The 26686-nt window shown below is 46.4% G+C and overlaps 1 protein-coding gene across 1 annotated transcript; it reads left to right on the top strand.

Annotated features, from left to right (window-relative positions):
- The first annotated feature begins 5909 nt into the window (after positions 1-5909).
- Positions 5910-26686, top strand: LOC110474913 (myosin-3). Its single transcript, XM_077787325.1, has 40 exons — positions 5910-5976; positions 6484-6691; positions 7798-7941; positions 8023-8179; positions 8893-8920; positions 9002-9110; positions 9599-9691; positions 9998-10061; positions 10143-10241; positions 11178-11281; positions 11366-11504; positions 12045-12163; positions 12348-12497; positions 12943-13113; positions 13641-13950; positions 14119-14192; positions 14425-14512; positions 14596-14713; positions 16038-16161; positions 16253-16389; positions 16466-16721; positions 16893-17135; positions 17500-17676; positions 17756-17901; positions 17987-18077; positions 18486-18875; positions 18977-19103; positions 19890-20008; positions 20469-20665; positions 20844-21027; positions 21677-21842; positions 22452-22576; positions 22772-23080; positions 23166-23369; positions 23489-23614; positions 25314-25484; positions 25577-25681; positions 25755-25850; positions 25971-26108; positions 26526-26686. The coding sequence occupies exons 2-40, from the start codon at positions 6488-6490 to the stop codon at positions 26547-26549; spliced, it is 5826 nt and encodes a 1941-aa protein (XP_077643451.1). The 5' UTR covers positions 5910-5976; positions 6484-6487; the 3' UTR covers positions 26550-26686.

A 26686-nucleotide genomic window follows, 5' to 3' on the forward strand; every position in this document is an offset into this window, starting at 1 on the left:
CTGAACACAGATATTCCTGCAGGTAGCATTGTTGTTCTCCTGAGTGTGGGGGTTGGAACAGGAAATTCCCATCACAGGGAAGGTGCAAAGCCTGTGGAAAATTTCTGTCTTTGCCAAATTATGAAAAACAGTAAACTTCACCTGTTTCAGGGCAGTGACATCTCATGAATTTTTATACAAATTGGATACTTGTTCTCTTCCATGGGTTTCACCTTCAGGTCTGCATTTGTTTGATCCCTTGTGATTTGTTTGTGTTTGTGGAGTCCTCAGGGCCCATCTCTGCCCCATCTCTTACCATCCTGTGGCTGTGCTCTGCAAAAATCAGACAAATCAGCCTTTGTCTGCCCTTCTCAAGGTCTCTGTTGTCACATCAGGCCTGTATTTTAAATATTGCTGCAGTTTGTTAGGGCCAAATATCTTTTCTGCACAGAGGGACAGTCTGGAAAATCACGATTGTATGAAGCAATGGTAAGTAAAAATAAAACAAATCAGTTAGAAGCACCTGCTCAGAAGAAAGAATTGGTGTTGCAGCTGAGCCAAGTTAAAGCAGAATTTGGACAAGGCAAACCACTGTCCTGAGGCTTTGCAAATTCAGTACATGACCTGCAGCCAGGGAAGAGTCACCTGTTACACTGATTTTTCTAAAGCTCATTTGCAGCTGACTCGTACCACAGAGACAAATACAGATTCCTCTCTTCTCCCAAATGTTTTGGCAGCAGTGCCGTGTCCTTTTCCTTGTCTTTCTGTGCCCTGAAAGGCAGAACCAGCTGACCCAGGAAGCTTGTGGCAGACAGTGGGGAGTGTGGCAAAGGCCCAGAAAGATTTCAGATGGAGTGACCTGTCCCTTGCCTCATGGCAGTGGGAGCAATTCATGTCCTGCTTTTTCAGCCTTCCAATTTGACCATGTAAATCACTTTTCCCTTGGCTTTTCCAGGAGGGAGACTTTCTTTGGAAGTGAGGAGTTTTATTTTTGTTGTTGTGGTTGGTTGTGGGATTTTGTTGTTCTCTGGCTTTTTTTTTTCTTTATTTGGAGTTTTGTTTGTTTATTAAAACAAAGAAAAATGTCCTTTAGGCAACTGCTAGGATTTTCCTGCCCTGTTCAGTGACAGCAGGGAGCACAGTTGTGTTCCCTGCATGTTTAGGAGGCCCAAGGGTTTTGCTAAGTGCTCACTGGGAGGAGACAGAGCTGGTCAAGGAGGGGAAGGGAATGTGCTGGAGGTGCTTGGAGATGTCAGCAGACATTTCAATATTTCAATTTTGTCAGCAGACAGCCAACATTTTTCCAGTCCAGTATTAGAAATGAAGCAAACTCCCTCTGTACTCCTTGTACCCAAATTCCCTGTGTCCCCCCATGAGGAGGGAGCTCAGCTCTGGCAGGAAGGTTTGGGACAGGGCTGCTCTCTTGGGGCTGAGCTGCCCAAGTGGGTCTCCTCTCTGGAAACTGCACCAGGTGACAGGTTTCATTTGGGAAGCAGATTTGTCAGAGCCTGGTGCTGTGTTCCCCAAGGCCTGCAGGGACCCCTGGGTACCCCAGGGACAGGGGGGTGACAAGCACAGTCCTGGCAGGGGCCAATCCACAGAGCTCTGCTGTGTGTGCCCACAGCACACCCAGCCCTGGCCTGGAAATTCCAGTGGAAATCAGCATCTCCTCTGAAGGGCTGACATCCATAACCCCAGCTGAGGAGCTGCTGCCATCCCAGGCTGGGGACCAGTGACAAGATGTCTGAGGAATGTGGATTGGCTCCATTTGTCTACCCAAGGAAGGCAACACATTCCTCATGTGCTGCCTGCATAGCCCATGGAGGGGCTCAGCTAATGAGTGATACTTAAGCCACAGGGCTGAAGCTTGGCTGTTCTAGGAATGTTCTCAGCACCAGCATGGGCAGAATCAGGGCCTGAAGAGGTGCAGAGTCTTTGTCCTAAATAATTGCAAAGGCCCTGTGTTGCATTTTCAGTCCAGATCATGGAAGCACTCAGATAAGAAGGACTCTCAGGAGGTCTGTAGTCCAACCTCCTGGTGCAGCCACCCAGGGCCACTTCATCCTTCACAGCCTGAGGAAGAAAGCAAGCCTTCCTCACCTCCAGCTTGGTTCAGGGTCATGTGTGGATGGAGATGTTGTTCCTCTTTCTCCCCTTCTGCAGTGCCTTTGAAGATATCTACATTTTCTGAGCCTTCTCTCACTTGGTCAGACTTGCCTGGTCCCAGCACCGACCTGGCATTCCTAAGATGTGCTTCCATCAGCCCACAGCCAGGATCTGGGACGAATGAAGCTCTCACATGATCTTCAGTGAACTGCAGGATGGAGCTGGAGGCTGAGAATTGAGTTGGGCTCTTCACCAGCTCTCTGCAAATCAGTTTTCAGTCAGGTGGAACAAGCAATGCACGGACTGATGAGGAGTCAGACAGAGCTGGGAACAGCCTGTCCCAGTGCACTGAGGTTGCTGGTTGCAACCAAGGCTTTCCAGCCCCTGCTGCTGAAGCAGTGTACCCACCTGGAGCTTCCAGGAGCTGTGGCTCCAGCAGTGTGTGCTGGGGCTGCTCAGGAGCTCCCCAGCCTTGGGGCAGTGAGTGTGTACTCAGTGAAGCAGATGTGCTGGTCTGTGCTGCAAGGGGAATGGCCACAATCCTTGCTTTAGACATGAACTGACAAGTCCCAAGATTTACTGGACTGCTCTTAGTTTTGGTGGCCTAAAAGGAAAGGCAAAAAGCTGACTATCTGACTGCTAGAAGAGAATTTTAAAGTTTGGTTTGGTTCAACTGGAAAGTGATGTTTTTTAAGGGAAGTTATACTGGTGGTGGAGTGTCTAGCCCCTGACTTCTAGCAGCTCTACATCAGTTGTACATGTTGCTGTGAAGATTTGTGCTGGGGAGACCTGGGCAGGAATGATTGCACCTGTCTCTGTGCAAGAGCCAACTCATTCCATGTTTTAAGCTCTGTATTACTAATTTAATAAAGCAGGTTCCTTCAGCGTGCCAGGGAACTTACTCAGCTGCAGCTTACAAAACCTTCTTGTTCTCCCGAAGTTCTTTGTGCAAAAATAGATAGACACCAACCAGTAAATCCACCTTTAATTTGCAGGGGTATATTGAGCTCTGATTGTGCCCTTTTCTGAATGAAGGGCAGCAATAAAAGCTCCCTGGCAGCCCCAGGATGGGATGAGAGAGCCTTGCAAGGCAATGTGGCTCGTGGTGACAGCACCCTCGTGACCTTCACCTCAGGACAGCTCCGTGTGTGCTGTGATGCTGGCAGCACAGAGCAGCAGATGTACCTGCAGTGGTACACTGCAGGCTCAGTGCTCAGTGCCACTTGTTTTCCTGCACTCTGCTCCCACCTGGACACCTGAACCAGCAAGAGAAAACCAGGACAGTGGCTCTTGCTGCCTGAGGCTTCTCTTTGTTCTGCTTCCACAGCTGGGGAACCTAGCCAGCAGTGTGGCCAAGGAGAGCTGGGTTGGTACCAGCCATGCTGTGGCCAGGGAGAGCTGGGTCTGTACCAGCCGTGCTGTGGCCAGCAGGACCAGGAGAGTGACCACCCCAGTGCTGGGCACTGCTGAGGCACCTCGAGTGCTCTGTCCAGTTCTGAGTCCCCATGACAACAAAGGCATGGAGGGGATGGAGCGTGTCCAGAGAAGGGGATGGAGCTGGGAGAGAGTCTGGGGCACCAGGAGGGGCTGAGGGAGCTGGGAAGGGGCTCAGGCTGGAGAAAAGGAGCTCCGGGGGGATCCTGTGGCTCTGCACAGCTCCTGCCAGGAGGGGACAGCCGGGGTGGGTCGGGCTCTGCTCCAGGGAACAGGGACAGGAGGAGTGGGAACAGCCTCAGGCTGGGCTAGGGCAGGCTCAGGGTGGACATCAAGAGGAAATTCTTCACTGAAAGGATGGTCAAACACCCTGGCTGCCCAGGGAGGTGGTGGAATCCCCATCCCTGGAGGTATCTAAGGAAGGCCTGGATGTGGCACTCAGTGCTCTGGGCTGGCTGACAAGGTGGGCATCGTTCAGAAGTGGACTTGATCTTGGAGGTCTTTTCCAACCCCAATAATTGTGCGGGTGAGGTCCAGTCCTCTTGCCTTGAGCATGCCTGGGAGCAGGAAATGTCCTTTCTGAATTACAGTGGCAATTTGGTGTCAGGACAGAGCCCCAGCCTGCTCACTGGCCTGGGGTGCCTCAGCTTTTTGCTCCCAGCACACCCAATGTGCTGAGTTCAAAGGGCCGATCACAAGGGATGTGTGCTAAAATAAGCTTTTCCCTCATCCTCCGGGCTTAGGGGGATTCTAGGAATTCATGGTTCATGAGATATGTGGCTGTGGTGTCCATTTTTAGTGACCTTAAATGAAATTAAGGGCAACATGAAACATGTTTTTCAAAACTCTAGTGCCAATGGCTCTGCAGCAAGCCCACAGGGTCTGCTCTCATCAGGCCAACACAAACAGGCTCAGCCTCTTCTTGAAGGGGGTGACATCCCCTGTGCTGTGGCAGCAGCTGCAGGTGCCCCAGGGTGCCCCAGCTCGGAGTGGTGCTGTGGGAGGTGGCAGGAGCTGTTTGGGGAGGAGGAGGGGGCTTCTGCCTTCACACAAGGCTTGTTGGCTTCGTTCTGCTGAGGGAAGGCTGGTCCTGCAGCCTTGGGTGAGTGTCCATGCAAGGCAGAGAGCAAACGGGGGTTCCTCAACAGTGACAGATGACCAGGACAGCCAGAAGAGTTCAGGATGGAGGAGACCCTTCCTCTCCTGCACCAGGAGCTCGCTCCAGCTGTGCACGAAGGCTCCAACTGTTCTGCCAAGTGCTGCCCTGCCAGCCATTGCCTGGCTGCTCTGTACCAACCAAACAACACCTTTGGGATGGGGAGACCTCCATTTAAAGCCCACTTTCCCAGTATCCTTCTGTGGGAATTGCAGTCACACATGTCTGAGAACCTCCTTAGCCCTGGTGTGATGGGGCTTCTGCAGCTCCTTTTGGCAGCAAGGGCAGTGAATGTCATGGGCAGCCAAAGCTGTATTCAAACTAAACATGTGGAGTGTATTCATGATTTGACATTCATGAACCGTCCATCCCTGGCCAGATTTGGGTGTTGTTCTTTCTGAGTAGTCTCTAATTTGCCATGTTTGTCACACTGTATTTCATGGCCTCACATCCTATCCTCCCTGACCCTTGCAGTGGTGTAAGCCACAAGAATTGCCATAACTGATCCTACATGAATCCTCATCCTCTTTTCCTTCCCATGGCCTTGCTCTTCACCCCACACAGAGCTGGTTTGGGTTCCTTCACCACTGTGCAGCTCTGCCCAGGCAATCTGTGAGCAGGAGCAGTGAGGCAGATCCCTTCTGTGCTATCACTTGTTTGACATGCTGGTGAGAGTGAAGTGCTGGCTGTGGTTGTAGCTGGCAGGAGAGCACGTTCCTACTGAAGGAAATTTCCACCAAAGAAAAGCCTACAAAATCTCGGAGTTGCTAAAATTGGGAGAGAAGAGTAGGTCCTTTCTTTACACACTGTATATGGCAAAAAATGAGCATGAATTGGTGAGCAGGCGGGAGTGTCGATCCCTTCCTTCCAAATATAGGGACAGGGCTGAACCAGGGGAACCAAGCTGAGCCTATAAAAGCTGTCAGGGACAAAGCCCTGGTTGGTGGCTCCTGATGTCCTGGCCTTGCTCTTGGCCATGCTGTGACTGAGCTGCAGAGGGACAGAAGGTTCCTACCACAGGTCCTGTTCTCCATGCCTGGAGCCTCACAAGGCTGTAGCTGTGGTGGGAATTGTGCTGTAGATTCCACGCTGGGCCATTCCTTGGGCAGGGAAGGAGTGGTCTCTGGTGAACTTTCCTGGCCCTCAAAAGGCACAGTTACTTGCAGTGAGAGGTGTTGGACCTTTGGAGAGGCTGCAGCTTAGTTGAAGTCTGACCTTTGACTCTTTCTCTTTCAGAGACACGAGATGTCAGCTGGCTCCTTCCTGCTTCTGTTGGCTGATTGTTAACGTGAAGATTTGAGGTATGAAAACTAACAGCTTGCCCAGGCTGGCATGAGCTGGCTTTTCTCCTGTGCCCACCGTGGGCAGTCCCTGGTTTTCCCCCTCCATGAGCTCCTTTAACAAGCCACAGCACGTGTCCATTCCTGCCCACTGTGGTTGCTCACCAGAAGACTAGGAGAGGCTCCATGTGAATAGAGAGTGGGGGAAGTCATAAATTAAAGACCAGAAGAAAAATAATCTTCAGGGCTTCACTTTTAATAAGCACTACATGAATCCTTCAGATCTGACCACTTTTCCAAAGGGGAGCCCTCCTCCTCCTTCGGACATGGATCTCCTTTCCCTGGGGCCATAGAGGGTGGTAGCTCTCCTTCATTCCCTATGTACTTCCAGCTTGGAAAAGCAAATAACTTCCTGAAGATCTCGCTGCACACACCTGGGAGAGCTGGGAGGGTGAGCTGGCAGCAGCCAGCTGGGGGTGAATGTTCAGCTCCACTCTGCCCTGAGCACCAGCAGGGTCTGCCTTTCAGAGCCATGAGCAGAGACGCTGGCATGGAGATTTTTGGTGAGGCTGCACCGTACCTGCGCAAATCCGAGAAGGAGAGAACAGAAGCCCAGAACCAGCCATTTGATGCCAAGACCTACTGCTTTGTGGCTGACCCCGAGGTGGAGTACACCAGGGGCAGGATCAAGGCTGCACAGGATGGGAAGATAACTGTTGAGACAGAGGATGGCAGAGTAAGTGCATTCCTTCTGGCCCTTCTCCCAGCCCTGCTTAGGGACCCAGGGCATCTGCTGGGGACAAACTGAGAAAGCACCAGGCTAGCTCAGGCAAGAAATCTGCCCTGCCCTCCCCTGTCTTCTGACTGGGACCAGCACAGCCTCCACAGGAAAGTACAGCTCTAGATGGTGGCATAAAAGTATTCATTGGATAATTATTCTCGGTTTGGTCTCTAGAAATCAGGAAATGCTCTAAACCAGGGTGGATTGCAGTCTTGCGAGTCCTAACTTAGCTTTTAACACTTTCTCAGCTAAGGCTGTCAAATCCAGTCATAAATTCCTTCCTTTACTGGTAACTGAGCAGACAGATAACTTTGCAAGTCACCTTTGACTGTGAAACTGTCAGTGTCACTGGCTACAGCTTCCCAGAGGAGCATCCAAGGTGTTAATCTTCCAAAATTCTGAAATGTCTTAGCAGCTTGTGCCCTGACACCTTTTGTAAGAATAACTGCAGCAGCTCAAAGAACAACCACGACCGACATCTTGGCAGAAGGTGCTACAAGGCGTTTAGAAAGCAGTGGCTGAGTTAAGCTGCTGCCAGCTGTGAACATCTGCCACCCCCACAACAAATCCACGGGCTCTGGCAGTGGGACAGGATGGTCTCCACGGTGTGAGCCCAGCAGACCTTGCTGTTTGGTAGAGAAAGAGCCTTTCTTTAATTGGGAATGGCCACAGACAGGAGTGGAACAAGTGTGTCCCAAGGATGGTTTGCTGTTGATGAGTCTTGTGCTGTTTGTGTCCCGGCTCTCTGGCACTGGTCTGTGCTCTTACAGCCATGAGCAGCAGAGACCTAAAGTTCATAAGCAGTGATAATGTGTTGAAATCATGTCTGTGTGGTCACAGCAATTCCAGGACACTGACATCCTGTTCAATGTACCCGTGTTGTAGATTTCCTGGCTGGCTGTGGTGTTTGCCCTGAAACAGTCATATTTTGCTTAGCACAGTTAAACAGAAAGAAAAATGTGAATTAGAGCAGCCTTAGAGCTGTTATTACTTCTCTGTGGTTGTGGAAGGACTATGAAGAGCTGCTGAATCAAGGCTCACTCTTTCTTTCTGGGTTATAGACAGTTGCTGTCAAACCTGATGATGTGTATGCCATGAACCCACCTAAGTTTGACAGAGTTGAGGACGTGGCCATGCTGACCCACCTGCATGAACCTGCCGTCCTCTACAACCTCAAAGACCGCTACAGCTCCTGGATGATCTATGTGAGTTCCTTCTTCTGGCAAAGGAGAAAACACAGCTGCAGGAGCTGGACTTCAGTGACACCCCTATTTTTTTTCCTGCAGACCTACTCGGGTCTCTTCTGCGTCACCGTCAACCCCTACAAGTGGCTGCCGGTGTACAACCCCGAGGTGGTGTTGGCCTACCGAGGCAAGAAGCGCCAGGAGGCCCCTCCACACATCTTCTCCATCTCTGACAACGCCTATCAGTTCATGCTGACTGGTGAGTGGCTCTGTTTTGACCAGACTTGGAGTATCAAAGTGTGTCAGAACCGCTGCTTCTGCCAGATGCCGTTCCATACTGCTGGGCTCGGTCACCTTTGCCAACTCTTGCAGAGGGCTTGGTCTGGTAATATTGCAGATTATCTGCTTGGCTTTTATTATCAGCCCTAACTGATGCAAAACCAGCTCCAGACAGTATTCCCCATCTCCTGAAATATTTTCTTTAGTTTTGAAGCACTGTGCTCTTGTGCTGCACATGATTTTAGGTCTGAGTACTAAGCTAAACAGCCTAACAGGAACCTCTGCAAAGGGCAGCTGCACTTGGACAGGACACATTATCTGGGAAGTCCCTGGGCAGCACATCTGCATGTGTCCTCAAGGAACAGCAGGTAGATCCAGAACAGAGCTGGTAGAAATATTGTCACGGAAACACATGGTTTTAATTTGAATAAAATCCTGTCCCATTTTAATAGTATTAAAGATAAACAATGGAAAAGACAAAAGGAAAAACAAGCACAGGATGAGCAAAGGAGGAGAAGACAAAAAGTGGAGTATAGGGAGGGGAAGAGAGGTGGAGAGTAAACCATGCACCTTTTCAGTTTTGTCTGCAGGGATTTTGTTTCATTCCCCACAATGCACACCAGGTCACAGGTAACTGTGAACCAGCACTTTCCCTGCAGCTTCTCTAACTGCAGGTGTTTTTCCTTTCAACAGATCATGAAAACCAGTCTATCCTGATCACGTAAGTGCATCTGCCACTTTGGACTTTGTCTCCAACAAGATGTGGGCAGATTGTTCTTCACTCTGAGCCCTGTTTCCCCAGTGGAGAATCCGGGGCTGGGAAGACGGTGAACACCAAGCGTGTCATCCAGTACTACGCGACAATCGCCGCCAGCGGGGACACGGCCACCAAAAAGGAGCCCTCGATGAAGGTGTGAGGAGGAAGGGGGAAGGGCAGTTCAGGATGTTTTCCCCTTGTGGACAGCACTGGTGACACACACATCCCTCAAAATATTACCTTCAGCTACTCTTTGAAAGGCAGTAGGACCAGGGGCTGACGTGCAGTTAGGACCACAACAAATAGAAGCCACCAGAGCTGTCACTGCCACTGCCAAGGTGTAGCGTTACCTGGACTGAAGCAGGACTGGTGCCCAGGAAGAATCAGAGGCTCCAGATTCTTAGCATGGATCCATCTGTCCCTGTGGCTGAGACCTGAGAGCTCTGACTGTTGGAGAAATTCTGAATAAGAGGAAAATGAGTGATTTGTTGCTTATCCCCAGCACTGGGTGCTGGAGTCAAGAAGGTGTAGCAGTAGCAATGTAGAGCTGAAATGAAGTGCACATGGCTGCACACATGGAGCCACTTCTTCCTGCCACACAGCTCATGGTGCCTTTCAGTAATTATTCAATTATTCCTGCAGGGTACGCTCAAGGATCAAATCCTCAGTGCCAACCCACTTCTGGAGGCCTTTGGAAATGCCAAGACTGTGAGAAATGACAACTCCTCACGCTTTGTGAGTCATCCTGTGTCTGTCCCTCTGCCCTCTTGTGTTTCTAATGCTCTTTGCCTGCTTGTTAGCTGTGACTGCAAGCCCCTTGGCTGGGAAAAATGTTCCTGCCAACCAATTTCTTTGTTTTATGAAATGCTGATGTGTTAGCAGCTGTTGCATGCTCACATTGCTGCAGTAAAGTGTTCTTCTTTATCTATCTTTATATATCAAATCTAATAAGACTGATCTGATGATGCTGTCACTAAGACTGAAGAGACTAAAACACTCTGAGATTGCTGCACTGACCACCATCTTTTCTCTGCTTGCCAGGGTAAATTCATTCGTATCCATTTTGGAACCTCTGGAAAGCTGGCCTCTGGTGACATTGAGACCTGTGAGTAACTGAGGGGGGCTGGCAGCCTCGCTGGAATGTAAAGAACCTGAAAAATGTCTAAAATGTGCATTCATCTTACAGACTTGCTGGAAAAGTCAAGAGTCACTTTCCAGCTGAAAGCTGAGAGAAGTTATCATATCTTCTACCAGATCCTCTCCAACAAGAAGCCTGAACTGCTTGGTAAGGACAGCCACCACCTGGTGACATTGAGTAAAGTCAGTGTGGGAAACACTTCCCTCCGTGTGCCAGCTCTGTGACAGAGGCTCCAGTGGCACAATGCCCTTTGTCACATGCAGAGCAGGGATCGTGTGCTGATTTATGTCCTCAGCTCTGCCCAGGTTCCCCGGGCTGTACTTTTGTCTCTGCATAACAGGGTCACACTAGGGCTTTACTCCACCTCCATTTATCCTCCCTGGGTAAGTTCTAACACAAACTGCGTGCAGGTGAGGTGCAGGAGTGGCCAATGTACTCTGCCTCACACCTTGCTATTCCCCATGGTGTGGAAATTCCAACTTAGGTGGGCCAAGGTAAGCAATTCTGGATGTAGGATGGGCAGGTACCCTGATCTACAAACCATTTATCTGAGCTTTTCATCACATGGGCAAAGGTTATTTCCTGTTTCCAGAGCAGCCCCTCTGACCTTTTCCCCCTTCCCTTTGCCACGGCACTCCTGACCCATGTCCCACACCTGTCCCTTTGGCCACACACCCAGCTCCTGCTCTCATCCTCAGCCCATTCTGCCCAACCTCCCCATCTATCCACAGAACATTTCCCAAGGTGGAGTTCCTGCTCCCATCCTCCCACTCTGTGTGTGTCATGTATGAGGATAAGCACAAATGAGCCTTATCTAAAAGCCTCTTTCTTAAAAGCTGTTTCTGTGGCTGGCCTGTGTTCTGTGCCTGCTGAGTGCTCAGCTCTAAGCTCACAACATATTAAACTGGAAGGACTGCTCAGCAGGGGAAGGCAGATGAAAGCCTTTACTCTGTCCTTCTGGTCTCTTAATAGAAAACCAGGAGTTTGGGATGCAAGAGGAAGGAGAGCTTGTGAAACCTTGCTGAGCCATGGTTCCATCTTCCCTGCCAGGCTCTGGCTCTCACTCCTGTGTTTGCCTTTCAGAGATGCTCCTTGTCACAGCCAACCCCTATGACTACCCCTTCATCAGCCAAGGGCAGATCTCTGTGGCCAGCATCGATGACCAGGAGGAGCTTGTTGCCACAGATGTGAGTACAGTTAGCAAGGAGAGACTTTTACAGTCTCACTTTTACTCTCACCACTGTTAAAACCAGCTTTTGTCTGGTATGCAGGCAGCCATTGACACTTTGGGCTTCAGCCCTGATGAGAGAATGGGGATTTACAAGTTGACAGGAGCAATCCTGCACTATGGGAACATGAAATTCAAGCAGAAACCACGAGAGGAGCAGGCAGAGCCTGATGGCACAGAAGGTAATACCTTCCTGGCTGGGAGAGAAGTATTTCCAACTGTTTTCAGGCCATTTTTCACTAGAAATGCAGGGAGTCTTCCAGGAGAGATGTAATAAACATAAAAAGGAGGTTTGATTTTCAACTTACTGTGTCAAGTAGAGGCACTTTCTACATCCAGTTTATTCCTGATCACTCTGCTGTAGGACTCTGTGCCTGGGGCACATCACTGTAAGTGTTCTCCAGTTTCTGGTTACATATACACACTTGTTCTGCCTGGGTGACATCATGGAGAAGTGGGTTGATGGTAAAAACTGTGTGTTGTCCCATCCACAGTGCACTCCTGGGTTTCACCATATCTGTTGGGGCTGCTGTAGCCACTCTGTCATGAGGACCAGTCCTACAAGTCTGTTTAGAAAAGGAAATGAGAATGTTAGTCAAGATTTGTGGGTAGGGTAAAGCCAATCAAGTTGCAGGTTTCAGAGTGAGCTCTGGCTGGTTCCAATGTCCTGTGTATGTCCAAGCTAAGAAGAAAGTGTTTCAAATTATTATTTTGTTTTCCAGAGGCTGACAAAGCAGCATATCTGATGGGCCTGAACTCAGCAGACTTGCTGAAAGCTTTGTGCTATCCCCGGGTGAAAGTGGGAAATGAATATGTCCTGAAGGGCCAAACAGTGGATCAGGTGAGCATCGAGGAGCAGCAGGGACCATCCCCTCCCTAAGGAAAAGGGGTGGGTGCAGGTCACAGCTGAGAATGGTGGGGGCCATCAAGGCCTGCTAGTGCAGTGTATGTGGGTGTGGTGAGGGGTGCTTTGTTCTGGGGGTGCACTGGCAGTGCCCTGGCACAGGTGTGACATCTCCCTGCAGGTGCACCAGGCAGTGAATGCCATTGCCAAGTCTGTCTATGAGAAACTCTTCCTGTGGATGGTGATGCGCATCAACCAGCAGCTGGACACGAGGCTGCCAAGACAGCACTTCATTGGGGTCTTGGACATTGCTGGCTTTGAGATTTTTGAGGTTTGCAGTACTCTCAGACTTCTGCCTGTCTCTAAATGCTTTTTTCATTTTGTTTGTCTCCTCTGATCTTTCCTCCTCCTCACCCCTGTGCATTCCTCAAGAACAGGGCAAATCTGTCTGAAGCTGCTTCTGCCTTTGTAGATCCATCACTCTCTTTGTAAGAGAAGAGACAGTGCAGAAGCATAGCCATGAAGCTGCTCTCTCTCTCCCCACAGAATCCGTATTTATGGACATTAGGGCCACCCAAACACAACCAGTGCAGGCTGCAGTAACCATGAGCTGCACTGCACAACTTTTCTGTAAGCCTGGACACCCATGGTATATTCTTTATACTGTTATCAAAATCCTTCTGGGACAGTCTGGCTGACCTTGCTGTGACATCCCTGTGGAAAAAAAATTGATCAGAGGCAGTTTAACACTATTAACACACTTACTCAAATATTAGTTTAACAGCTTTGAGCAGCTGTGCATCAACTTCACCAATGAGAAACTGCAACAGTTTTTCAACCACCACATGTTCGTGCTGGAGCAGGAGGAGTACAAGAAGGAGGGAATTGAATGGGAGTTCATTGACTTTGGCATGGACCTGGCTGCCTGCATTGAGCTCATTGAGAAGGTGAGTTTCTTAAGCATCTTGTGCAGTCACACAAATTGAATCTGTAAAGGGTTCTTGAGAGTGTTTGCTCTGAGTGCCTTCAGTACAATCTCTCTGGGAACTTTCAGGTCTCTTCACCTCCTCTGTTTCTTTAAATATTACCCTTGTGAGTAATTAATTATCCACTGATTGGGAATGTATCCTGTCTTCTAAAAAGACATTTATGCTTTCCTTTCCTTCCTTTCCTTCCTTCCTTTCCTTCATTTCCTTCCTTTCCTTGTCACTACTGTATTCTGAGAAGTTACTGCACAGTTTTTGCTGACTTATCTTGTTTTCCAACACTGTCTGGGTAGTTCAAAACTGTTTATTAAAATCGTATGAATTCTTTTAAGTATCTTGCCAGCTGTTCATAAAGTATCTTGCTTACCTGCTCCTCCCAGGCTAATTCTCTATAAAACACCTCCAGTACTTCAATTTTAGCATGTCTTTCACTCTGTATTATTATAGCTTGAATTGATCATATTTGAAAACACCATTTTTCTACTCAGCCCATGGGCATCTTCTCCATCCTGGAAGAGGAGTGCATGTTCCCCAAGGCAACTGACACCTCTTTCAAGAACAAGCTCTATGACCAGCACCTGGGCAAGTGCAGCAGCTTCCAGAAGCCAAAACCTGGCAAAGGCAAGGCTGAGGCTCACTTCTCCCTGGTGCACTATGCTGGCACAGTGGACTACAACATCACTGGGTGGCTGGAGAAGAACAAGGACCCTCTGAATGAAACTGTCATTGGGCTGTACCAGAAATCATCTGTGAAAATTTTATGCCATCTTTATGCCAATTTTGCTTCCATAGATGAAGGTAAACTTGGGGTATCATGTTTCCAGTTTGGGGTTTCCTATTGTACCTCTCAGTTGACGTGGATCAGTGTTGAGTTAGTGCTTGTGTGCTGTGTGTTAGATGCACAATTATAACACTGTCAAAGGGGTTTGCAGCAGTTCCTCAGCTGGCTGTCATCTCATTTTCCAGCTGAAGGTGGTGGGAAGAAGAAAGGAACCAAGAAGAAGGCCTCTTCCTTCCAAACTGTCTCTGTAGTCTTTCGGGTAAGTGTGTTCCCTGGCAGAGCCTGTCACACCTGGCTCCACAGCCATATTTTCATTTTAAGACAGGAGGGAAGTTCTTCAGTAGCCATTTACTTTGCTGCTGCCTACAAAGGATTGTAGAATATTCATTAGGAGAGTAAGGAGAAAGTTCTGAATTTTTGCTGTTCAACAGAGTCAAACCACTTTGAGAACTGAGATGATATACACATTAGAAGTGATCTCTGTTTTACAGGAAAATCTAAATAAGCTGATGTCTAACTTACGAACAACTCACCCTCACTTTGTGCGCTGCATCATTCCCAATGAAACAAAGACCCCAGGTAATTCATAAAGCATAGAACAGGAAGGGGCAGAAGGAGCAATGCTAGAGCAATCAGTATGTCCCCATGCTGCTCTGTCACAGGCCTGATGGATCACAAGCTTGTTCTGCACCAGCTGCGATGTAATGGTGTTCTGGAAGGCATTCGGATCTGCAGGAAAGGATTTCCTAACAAGATACCTTATGGGGATTTCAAACAAAGGTCAGTGATAACATTCTTGTGTTTGCATTGAGCCCAATTCATTTGAAAGAACACTCTTGTTAAACCAGCCCATGATACAGTTGTTAGGAAAAGACTATTTTAATATATTAACACACATGGAAAGCAAAAGCCATATCTAATAGCATGGTCTGTGTGGGCAGTGCCCACCCAGGTTCCTTCCTCAATACTGTATGCCAAAACCTATTTTTAATTCATTCCTGTTAATTTGAATGTTTTGATATTCTTTGCTTCAATTCTCAAATTATGCACAAGCATGTTCAGCAAAAATACAGAGGGTGGTCTATGCATATCCTGTATTTAACTGCTATCTAGTAGAGCTTTAAGGAGTGTGGTTTAAATAATTCTAACTAGAATTGTTTTACAGATGAAATTTTGTTAAATCCAATACTATTTCTTGATGAGATGCCAAGTTTGACTGGCAAATAGAACTGCAGTAACAGAAGGGACTCCAGCAGGAAATCCAAGATAGTTTCACATGACCCTGTCATTTTGTAGTGGGTTAATATTTCGACATGCTAACATTTCTCCAGCATTAGCAGATTCATTTTTAGATAAAACCCCACAACCAAAAAAATCTTATCATGGGAACTGCTGCAAAGAAGACAAATAAGATAAATTCAGGGCAACCCAGCTGAGGTCATCTGCTCATTGTGTTAGAACAAAGGCAAATGTAGGATCAGATCTCTAAGAACAAAGCAATCACTCTCCCCTTACAACTCTGTGCAGGGTGTGCTGGAGAGCAGGGCACTGAGGAGGGCTGAAATGGTGTTTTGGCTACTACCTGAAGGCATTGGCCCAGCCATTGATGTGGGAGGGCAGATTTGTGTATCAGTGCTGAAAATAGGTATGGAATAATCTCTCAGTGTAGGATTAGGAAGTCCATGGCTGGATCCAAAGACTAATTCTGGGTTACATGGTACAGAAGGAATGTGAGAAGCTGGAAATGGTTCAGAAAAGCTGTTCCCCTACTCTTGAAATCCAACAATTTTTTGAATTTACAGCTAACCCAATGAGCTGGGCCCCTAGAGTAGTGATAATGATTGTGACACAGACAAGCAGAATGTCTCAGGTCCAGAGAACAGACTGTCCATGCCTTTGGTCTCAGTGAAGGCTGTAACACATCCTTGGAGCCTACTGAACTGACCTGCTGCTATTTGCTGCTTTTCTTACTGCTTTGCTATTTGAGGCTGGAGGTGTGAGTCAGACTCAGCCTTCCTCTGAATCTTCAAACTGACAGCTGTTCTTGTGGCATCCTGCCACTAGAATGGTACTGATGGGGAAGCTTTTCTCTTTATTTTATCAGATACCACCTTCTGAATGCCAGTGTCATTCCAGAAGGAAAGTTTATTGATAGCAGGAAGGCGTGTGAAAAGCTGCTGTCTTCCATTGAGATAGATCATACTCAGTACAGATTTGGACACACTAAGGTAAATGTTTAATTTTGCCATACAATAAGAAAACATTCATTGCCTTGAAATGTAAACCCAGCAATGAGTGATGTCTGTTCTTTGGCTGCAGGTGTTCTTCAAGGCAGGTTTGCTGGGTGTCCTGGAAGAGATGAGAGATGAACGTTTAGGACAGATGATCACACGGACCCAGGCTTTGTGCAGGGGATACCTCCGGAGACTTGAGCTGAAAAGAATGTTCGACCACAGGTGTGTGTCCTCTGCAAGGTCTGCTTGCTCAAAGATGGGCTTTATTCCCAGTGCTGATGGATCACTTTGGTTCCAGGGAGTCCATCCTCTGCATCCAGTACAACATCCGTGCATTCATGAAAGTCAAGCAGTGGCCCTGGATGAAGCTGTACTTCAAGTTAAAACCCCTCTTAAAAAGTGTGGGAACTGAGAAAGAGCTGGCCATGATGAAAGAAGAGTTTGAGAGAACAAAAGAAGAACTGGCTAAATCAGAAGCCACAAGGAACAAACTGGAAGAAAAAATGGTGGCTCTGGTGCAAGAGAAGAAGGACCTACAATTGCAAGTACAAACTGTAAGTAAATTAAATAGTTTTTGGCTCTTCAGATTACATCAGTTTTGTTTGATTGTTCAGTAAAGGGCCGAAAGGAAATTCTGTTAACAAGCTACTTAACAAGCAGGTGATTTCTGCAAGTGTCAGTGCCAATGTGTGATAATGAAACACATTTCTGTTCTCTGTAAAAAGGAAAATGAAAATTTGGCTGATGCTGAAGAAAGATGCGACCAGCTGATCAAACAAAAATTCCAGTTGGAAGCAAGAATAAAGGAGATAATGGAAAAGCTGGAAGATGATGAAGAGATGAATGCTGATCTGGCAGCCAGAAAGAGGAAACTGGAGGATGAATGCTCTGAGCTGAAGAAAGACATGGATGACCTTGAGCTAACATTGGTCAAGGCTGAAAAGGAAAAGCATGCCACTGAAAACAAGGTGCTTTTTATTTCTACAATGTTTAATAACAGTTGCTCTGTTGATGTATAGGCTGTAAAAATTAAGAAAGCTTGAATGTTTACATGCTGCTGTGTAAGGAGATCTATGGGCATGGTATTGAAACTGGGCACCTCTGTTATGCAGGAAAACCAACCCGTAAGCATGCAAAAATGCATTAAAATTAAAGTTCAGCATTGTTTTGTGACTTCTGAAGGGTTGATATATAAGCAGAGAGACTGTAGAGTGTGACCATACAATGGTCAAAGTCTCTTCGGGAGTCTAACAGCAAGTTCATTGTCTGTGTTCATGGCCTATGTGATGGCCAAAATTATTTGTGACCTTGAAGTGTTTTGCCTTACAATAGGTCAAAAATCTGACTGAAGTAGTGAGAGGTTTGGATGAGACTGTTGCAAAGTTAGTGAAGGAGAAGAAGTCCCTGCAAGAAGCCCAGCAACAGGCACTGGATGACCTGCAAATGGAGGAGGACAAGGTTAATACCCTCACCAAAGCTAGGATCAAGCTGGAGCAGCAAGTGAACCATGTGAGCATGTTCAACACAAGCAGAAGGAGCAGATTCTGCAGTTGTTCCATCAGTCATGTACCATATGTGTATGTTGCAGGTTGAAGGATCTTTAGAACTTGAAAGAAAAGCATGTGTGGACCTTGAACGAGCAAAGAGAAAGCTTGAGGGAGACTTGAAACTTGCACAGGAAGCCATAGCAGATCTGGAGAATGATAAGCAACATTTAGATGAAAAATTAAGGAAGTATGAGAAACAAATTAGTAGAAAATTTATTATTTGGCTTTAACTGTGCATTTTTTCTTTTAATAAAATAACATCTCCTTCACAGGAAAGACTTTGATTTTAACCAGATGCAAAATAAAATTGCGGAACAGAAAAATTCAGGTACTCATTTGCAGAAGAAGATCAGAGAATTGCAGGCAAGAATCTTTATTTCATCATTACTGTTTGCTTGTTTTAAACTGTAGTACCATGAATAATGCTTGTCCACAGTTTGGCATTGGCTCTGTCAGACACAGGGGAAGCTTCCCGCAGCTTCTCATGGAAGCCACCCCTGTGTCCCCCACTACCAAAATCTGGCCTTGCAAACCCAATACAACAACAGGAAGCTGTGATCTAAGGCTAGAATGAGTTGATCCATAGGTCCTTTCCTGTCAGTAAGTCTTTACCTACAATGCCAAAACAATGAAATTTGAAGGAAGTTTGTTTTGCTTACAGTCTCCAAAACAAAGTTCTTGGTGTTCTACTGTGACAATTACGCAGCAACCTAAGCACTGAATGACCCATTCCCAATTTAATTCCTGATGTGCTATTCCCTCGTTGTCCAGGCCCGCGCTGCAGAGCTGGAAGAGGAGACCACGAGTGAGAAAGCAACACGGACAAAAGCAGAGAAGCGTTGTGCTGAGCTGGCTCGGGAGCTTGAGGAAACCCGTGGGAGCCTTGAAGAGGCCGGAGGAGCCAGCACCGCCCACACAGAGCTCAGCAAGAAGCGCGAGGCAGAATTCCAGAAGATGCGCCGTGACCTGGAAGAGGCCACGCTGCAGCACGAAGCCACGGCTGCCGCCCTGCGCAAGAAGCACGCGGACAGCACAGCTGAGCTGGGCGAGCAGATCGACAACCTGCAACGCGTGAAGCAGAAGCTGGAGAAGGAGAAGAGTGAGCTGAAGATGGAGATCGACGACTTGGCCGGTCGCACAGAGGCCATTACCAAGTCCAAGGTGTTTCTTTATAACTTAAATCCTTGAATCACCAATATTTCTGTCTGATGGGAACTTTACAAACACACCTACACCAATTCTGCTTTCTGATTCTCTTTCAGGCTATTCTGGAAAAAAGGTACCGCGCACTGGAAGATGAGATGAGTGAGATGAAAGCCAGACTTGAGGAGCACCAGAGGAATGTGAATGAGGTGGTGATGCAAAAAACCCAGCTCCAGACAGAATCTGGTAAGGAAGGCTCACATACACAAAGATGTGATGAGAGGATATTTTTTTTCCATTCAGTAGCAAACAGATTCTCTCATTCTGAGAATTCTCTCAGAATTCTCCATTCTCTGACCAGTTTGTTGTAAGGTCATTGAGCATAGTGTTCAAGGGGAATCTTCAAACAAAACTGAAAATTTGAAAAAAATTGTAAAATGGCTCAGGAAAAATCTGAAGAAGACAATATTGAAGGGCTACAAGAAGTACTGAGGATTCTAGAGATGATGGCATAAGCTGTAGGCACCTCTTCAAGAAAGGGAAGAGATATACTTCAGCCCCCAGGACAGAGGGTGATATGGAATAAATATTTTCCAGTTACTGTGAATCTTATGAAATGAATCTTTAGGTTTTATCTCTTGCATCACAAGGACAATTATGGGAAACTGCTACAGCACTTTGTGTCAGTTCAGCCAGTGTGACAGCATAAAATCCTACTAGTTCAAAATGAAAATTGGGCTTTAAAAGAAAAAAGCATTTTTCTTCAGGAAAAAAAATAGTATCTAGTGGATCAGAACTGTAATAAGGGATACCATTAGAATTAGGGAATCAGGTGAATTTTGATTCAACAGCAAAAGAATTTTGAAGTGTTAAAATATATTGTGCAATGGTAGATATATGTACATAATGGAAGCAACTGATAAGGTAAAGAGTGTTGTGTGATTATTATTATTATTATTATTATTATTATTATTATTGTTCTCAGGATGTTTAATCTGGAGAGTATTGAGATCTTGCCCTCTCTTGTCTCAGGTGAACTAAGCCATCAACTCAAAGAGAAAGAAACCATAAGGTTGCAGCTGTCCAGAAGTAAGCAGGCACTTACACAGCAGATGGAAGAACTCAAGAGGCAGCTGGAGGAAGAGATCAAGGTAGTGCAAACTACTGAGCACCTGATAAAGCTTCAAAATATATCAGGGTCTCATTTCATTTGAAAAAGACTTTAAAATTAGTCTGGGGAAGGATGGGTACAGTAAGCACTGTGTGCAGTAAGTTCTTTGCAAAGGATAACTTGGGCATGCTGAAAGTTGATGTAACTTGGTGGATTTTTTCATGTTTTTAAATTTTAAAGCCATGGTCTATGAAATTTCTTTATCTTCTGTAGCCACAGGGAAGACAAGTTACAACATATGCCAAGGTGAAAGCATCACTTTTGGTCTTTTCTAGTGGTAGAGTTGGTGACAGGTAAAGGCAACTTCCTGAACACTTACAAAGCCCTAGCCCTTTGTCTTCTGCCCAGGCTGCAGTGATCATATTCCAGATGTGCAAAATCATGAGGTCTCCTGCTGGTCACAGCTAACAGAAATATGTGACACTGTGGGTCATTTTTAGGCCAAGAACGCCCTGGCCCACGCCCTGCAGTCCGCTCGCCACGACTGTGACTTGCTCCGGGAACAATATGAGGAGGAGCAGGATGCCAAGGGGGAGCTGCAGCGAGCCCTGTCCAAGGCCAACAGCGAAGTGGCCCAGTGGAGAACCAAATACGAGACGGACGCGATTCAGCGCACGGAGGAGCTCGAGGAGGCCAAGTACAGAACAGATGAGCTGAGCTGTCCAGATGTATATTGGGCAGAACATAGACCTCCCTTTTAGCAGCCTGACCTAAATTAATTTTTGGGGCTTTGCATATAGTCTTAATTAAAATGAGACACATAATGCAATGATTTTTTTTTAAATCATATGCTTGTTTTATTTGTGTGCCTTAAGGAAAAAGCTCTCTCAGCGTCTCCAGGAAGCAGGGCAGCAGGCAGACATGCTGAATTCCAAGTGTGCCTCCTTGGAGAAGATGAAGTTTAAGCTGCAGGGGGAAGTGGAGGATCTGACACTGGACATAGAGAGAGCAAACACATCAGCAGCTGCCCTTGACAGGAAACAGCAGAATTTTGATAAGGTCATAAATGAGAATGGTATCTTTCAAGTGTAGCCTTCCAGAAAGCCAAGCTAACACTCTGTACATCAGTCAGTGCTGAAGTCAAGGTGAATCTAACTAGAGCCACTAGGGCATGGCAGTAGGAATTTGTCCTGGTTTAAGAGGCTGCATTATTTATCTAGCACAAAATATAGTCACGGATAAAATGACATTTTCAGAACAAGCAGGAAATGAAACCTAACAGCGTGTCCTATGAGGAAAAGCTGGGAGAATTGGGATTGTTCAGCTTAGAGAAGAGAAATTTCAGGGTGACCTAATTGTGGCCTTCCGGTGCCTGAGGGGAGCTACAAGAAAGATGGAGAGAAACTGTTTACAAGGGCCTGGAGTGACAGAACAAGGGGGAATGGCTTCACACTGACAGAGAGTAGGTTTAAATTGGATATTAGGATGAAATTCTTCCCTGTAAGGGTAGGGAGACCCAGGTACAGGCTGCCCAGAGAAGCTGTGGCTGCCCCTGGACCCCTGGAAGTGTCCCAAGGTGAGGTTGGATGGGGCTTGGAGTAACGTGGGATAGTGGGAGGTGTCCCTGCCCATGGCAGGAGATTTGGAACTAGGTGATCTTTGATGTCCCTTCCAACCCAGAGTCTTCCAACCCTATGATGTCTTCCAGGTCGTGGCAGAATGGAAGGGGAAGTATGAGGAGAGCCAGCTGGAGCGGGAAGCTCTCTCTAAAGAAGCAGACTCGCTGAACACAGAGCTTTTCAAAATGAAAAATGCCTATGAAGAAACCTTAGATCAGCTCGAAACAATCAAGCGGGAGAACGCCGCTCTCCAGCGTACGTGTTGGGCTCTGCTTTCCCATCAGCTCTCACAGACCAGCCACAGCCACGTGTGCTCCACGAGCACACCCATGCCTGCTGCAGGGCACCAAGTGACAGCACTCTGTCCTTCCTGTGCTCTCCATCTTAATGCAGAATATCAGTGTCCTTCCAAAGCTGTCAAGCATGTTTGTAAAGTGATTAAGCCAATAAAGCAAATCAGTATTATCCTGGCTCTTTCATCTGCTGCAGACACTGAGGTGCCATTCCCAGGCAGAGGTAGTGACTGTGGGAGGCTGAGCAGCTCATGAGAGTGAGTTTTACAGATCCACTGAACACAATGACAGGATCTGGAGTTTTAGACCCTGATGGCCTATCTGTAGATGTAACATGTGCAGGGCTTTTCTAGGCTCTCTGTAAGGAGGGCTGTGAAGCCACACCAATGCCCCACTTGCCCTGCATGAGTTGGTTGTGTCGGGTTTTATCTGTACATATTTACAGACACGTGTACTGTTGTGTACACATGCACATTTATGTATATATACTTATGTGTGCAAAAGGGGTGCTGAATGCACCAACAAAGCATAGAGTTCAGCTCCTCTGGTTGATGCCATTCTTCTCTCACAGAGGAAGCAGCTGATCTCACAGAGCAAATTACTGCAAATGGCAAAATGATCAGAGACCTTGAGAAAGCCAAAAAGCAAGCTGAAATAGAAAAGAATGATCTGCGAATAGCTCTGGAGGAGGCAGAGGTGAGTTAGTTTAAATATTACTTAGATAATAAAGAGCATGCTGAGTAGCTTTCTGTTCCCTTTTCTGGCAGTAGCTGTGTGTAAGGTTGATTGCCACAAACTTTAGGAAGTTCTGTGAAATCACTGAGTACCACCTCAATAATCATTCTCTGAAATGTTACCTTCATCTTCGCTTTTCCCTTTTTTCTTTTAAAGGCAGCTCTTGAGCATGAAGAAGCCAAAATCCTTGGTGTCAACCAAGAATTGACTCAGATAAAGTCAGAAATCAGCAGAAAGGTTGCTGACAAGGATGAGGAACTCAACCAGCTAAAAAAGAACCACGAAAGGATTGTGGAGACGATGCAGGGTGTTTTGGATGCTGAGATCAGGAGCAGGAATGAAGCCCTGAGGCTGAAGAAGAAGATGGAGGGAGACCTGAATGAAATGGAGATCCAGCTGAGCCATGCCAACCGTGTGGCTGCAGAGACACAGAAACACCTGCACAGCATCCAGGGAGCTCTTAAGGTCTTGCTTTACCTCCTGGTCGATTTGTTTTTGAAGCACAGTATTCAAGAAATTAATTAGGACAAATCTGGCTCTTTAATTACAGGACACCCAGATCCATCTGGATGATGCTCTCAGGACACAGGATGACCTGAAGGAGCAGGTGGCCATGGTGGAGCGCAGAGCAAACCTGCTGCAGGCTGAAGTTGAGGAGCTCCGGGCAGCCCTGGAGCAGACGGAGCGGTCAAGGAAATTGGCTGAGCAGGAGCTCCTGGATGCCAGTGAGAGAGTTCAGCTCCTCCACACTCAGGTAGTTTGCTTTGCTAACACTGATGTATTTTGGGGTCCAGAGATTGATAGAAGAAGAATGAATTGATGCATTGATTTCTATGTGTAGACACTCAAAGCCTCTTTTTTTCTCCTTTGTAGAACACCAGCCTTTTTAATACAAAGAAGAAGCTTGAAACTGATATGGCACAACTCCAAACGGAGATAGAGGATTTTACTAATGAAGCAAAAAGTGCTGAAGAAAAAGCTAAGAAGGCAATGACAGATGTGAGGATGTTACTGTGGTTTTCACTTTGAATTTTCAAGGTTTCCAGCAGCATTGCTGCTGGGAGTTAATGTAAATATTCTTGTCATATGTTGGAAAACGAACCAGTCTGTGAGCGTGGTTGAAAAGGCTTTGTGTCAGAGGAGGATTAGAGCAACAGGGAACATGTCCTGCTGACAGATGGGGCTGTTGCCATCTTAAAGAACTAAACCTACATTTACTCAGTCTAAAACAAAATAACTTTATTCAGTGCTGCATGAAAACGTAATCTACAAAGAAATCCTGCAGTATTGAAACCAGTAAAATGGCTAAGGTGTCTGAATAGTTATCTTTGCAAAACCCTATTTATCAAATTTTTAAATGAGAATTGTAAATTTCCATTCAAAATTGGTGCTAAATCCTCGCATGCAAGACATGTGAAGCTCAGCCAGGCAATAGGACTGGTGTGTCATGGGACTCAATCTGCTAATGATTTTTGATGCAGAGGATTAAACCAAAATCTTAACACTTAGAGACATTATGTGGGATTTAAATAGAAAACTTTTCAACTTGCTCATTAAAAGGGAAAAAAAATTAGTATCTCAGAATCATTAGGATTGGAAGGGACCTCTGGAGATTATCTACTCCAGCCCCTCTGTCCAGGAAGGGTCACCTGCAGTAGGTGACACAGGAATGTGTCCAGGTGGGTTTGGAATGTCTCCAGAGACATTTTTTGAATTCTACATTAATTAGAATGATATAATTATAACATTTATTATAATGTCACTTAATATTTCACTGAAATGCTTAATTTATTGTGTAGGAATCCAACACTTGAGAGTAAAATAAATCTTAGTTTGTCTTAAATAACATAGATGATTTTAAACTATTTTTTGCCTTTGTGGCACTACCCTCCAGGAGGCTGGGGCAATAGCAGGACACACACTAAAGCACAGGATTCAGCACATCCCAGATGTGTTGAGCACTATAGTAAAAAATACAACCCTGATGGGGAAGAAATGATCTGGCTCCAGATCGTAAGGCTGAAGGATTGCTTTATTAAAACTACACTATATTACATTAATATACTATTGAAAGAGAGACTATCTTATTCTATATACATCTTACTTACCTATCAACTAATTACCAAACTCGTGACTGCCTGCTGAGAGTCTGAGACACAGATGGATCTAATTGGTTATTGAACCCAAAAACCTTTACCAGAATCCAACCCAGCCATCACTGCAGGTAGACAATCTCCATACCAAATTCCACATGGGGAAAACAAAGGAGCAGAGATAAAGATTGTTTTCTCTTCTTCTCTCTGTGCTTCTCCTGAGAGACAGAATTATGTCTCTCTGTCCAGAGAATGTGAATGCCGCAGGGCACTGGAGTCTTTCATCTGTGCCATGTCCTGTTCCCAGACTCTGCTGTTGCTCTGGCTGTTTTCCCCTGGCACCCAGCTGTTAGTGTGGTCACAGTGGGACATAGAATTTTCCCTTTCTGCCACTCCAGCTCTGTGTGCAGTAAGGCACGTTTCCTATCCTTTTCCCTACTATTTCCTGTCATGTTTTTGCCAGTATCATGTGATGGAGAAAACCCCAAATAGGGAGTGGGGCAGCAGGAATGGTCAGCAGGACACAGGAGTTAATCTTGTGCTGGTGCACAGTATGTGCTGTTCTTTCACATTCTTCCAGTTTCTTGTGTCATCTCCCTTCCAAGGCAGCCAGGATGGCAGAAGAGCTGAAGAAGGAGCAGGACACCAGTGCCCACCTGGAGAGGATGAAGAAGAACCTGGACCAGACGGTGAAGGACCTGCAGCACCGTCTGGATGAGGCTGAGCAGTTGGCACTGAAGGGAGGGAAGAAGCAGATCCAGAAGCTGGAGGCCAGGGTGGGTACCAGCACTGAACATCGGCACCAGAAACATCTTTCTTCTCCAAGCCCTGTGTGAGGCCTTAAGCCAATTGTTGATTAATTCACCAGATCAGAGAATTAGAAGCTGAACTGGAAGAAGAACATAAAAAATCCTCAGAGGCTGCGAAAAACATCTGCAAATATGAACGGCGTTTCAAAGAGCTCACTTTTCAGGTGGGAAAAAATAGAAAGCAATTCTGATGTTTTGTCTCCCAAGGACATAAAATTGCACATTCTCTTTCCACAGTGTGAAGAACAAAAGAAAAACATGATTAGGTTACAAGATCTGGTAGATCAACTGCAGACGAAAATCAAATCCTACAGGAAACAAGCTGAGGAAGCTGTGAGTCACTAAAGAGAAGCAAACACTTATTTCCCAGTTCATAGGACTGCCAGTTTAAAAGTTGGCTCTGTGCCCCAGCATGTTACCAGATGGTTTTAAATTTTTGTTTTGCAATTTCAGGGTGAACAAGCCAATACTGATCTCTCCAAACTGAGAAATGCACTGCATAAGATAGGTGAGGCCCTGGAAAGGGCAAATATTGCTGAGAGCCAAGTAAATAAACTCAGAGCTAAGGCCCGAGAAGGCTCTGCTGCCAAGGTAAGGCTTTACTGCACGTGTGCTCTTTGCTCAAGTCAGTCTAGCAGCAGGTTTGTGCCTTGCCAGTGCTACAGGCATCATTTGCAAAGGACAGCTCTAGAAGGAAGGGGCTTTAAAAGATGAACTGAGTGGGTTGGGGTTGTTAAGATGGAATAAGCTTAGCAGTGTATGTGTCCTTTTTGCCAGTGAAAGAATGGAATTAATCTTTTCTTCGTGCTTCAGCTGTGGATGGTGGCCATCTTGGTGTTACCTGCATGTATTCAAGTCACACAGTGGTTTTAAGGGTTCCACACACGCTTGCATTGGCTCAGGCTCCACTTGCACATCCTAGCTGGATGGCGCTCTGAGATGGATGATCTTAGGGATCAAAAGACTCATTTTGGCATGTGTAGACTAAACAAAGCCTCTCCTTTCTAGGTGGTGTTAGGAACTGAAAAATGAGCTTCTTCTGGGATAACTAGAACTTCCACAAAGTACCTCTTCAGCTGTGGAAGTAATTTTCCCTTTGTTTATGAACACAAACATTTTCTGATGCTGCTGCTGTACCAGTGTCAATAAAATAGATATCTGCAACTTCA

Source organism: Lonchura striata, chromosome 19 (assembly GCF_046129695.1).
Source record: "Lonchura striata isolate bLonStr1 chromosome 19, bLonStr1.mat, whole genome shotgun sequence".
Classification (NCBI taxonomy): domain Eukaryota; kingdom Metazoa; phylum Chordata; class Aves; order Passeriformes; family Estrildidae; genus Lonchura; species Lonchura striata.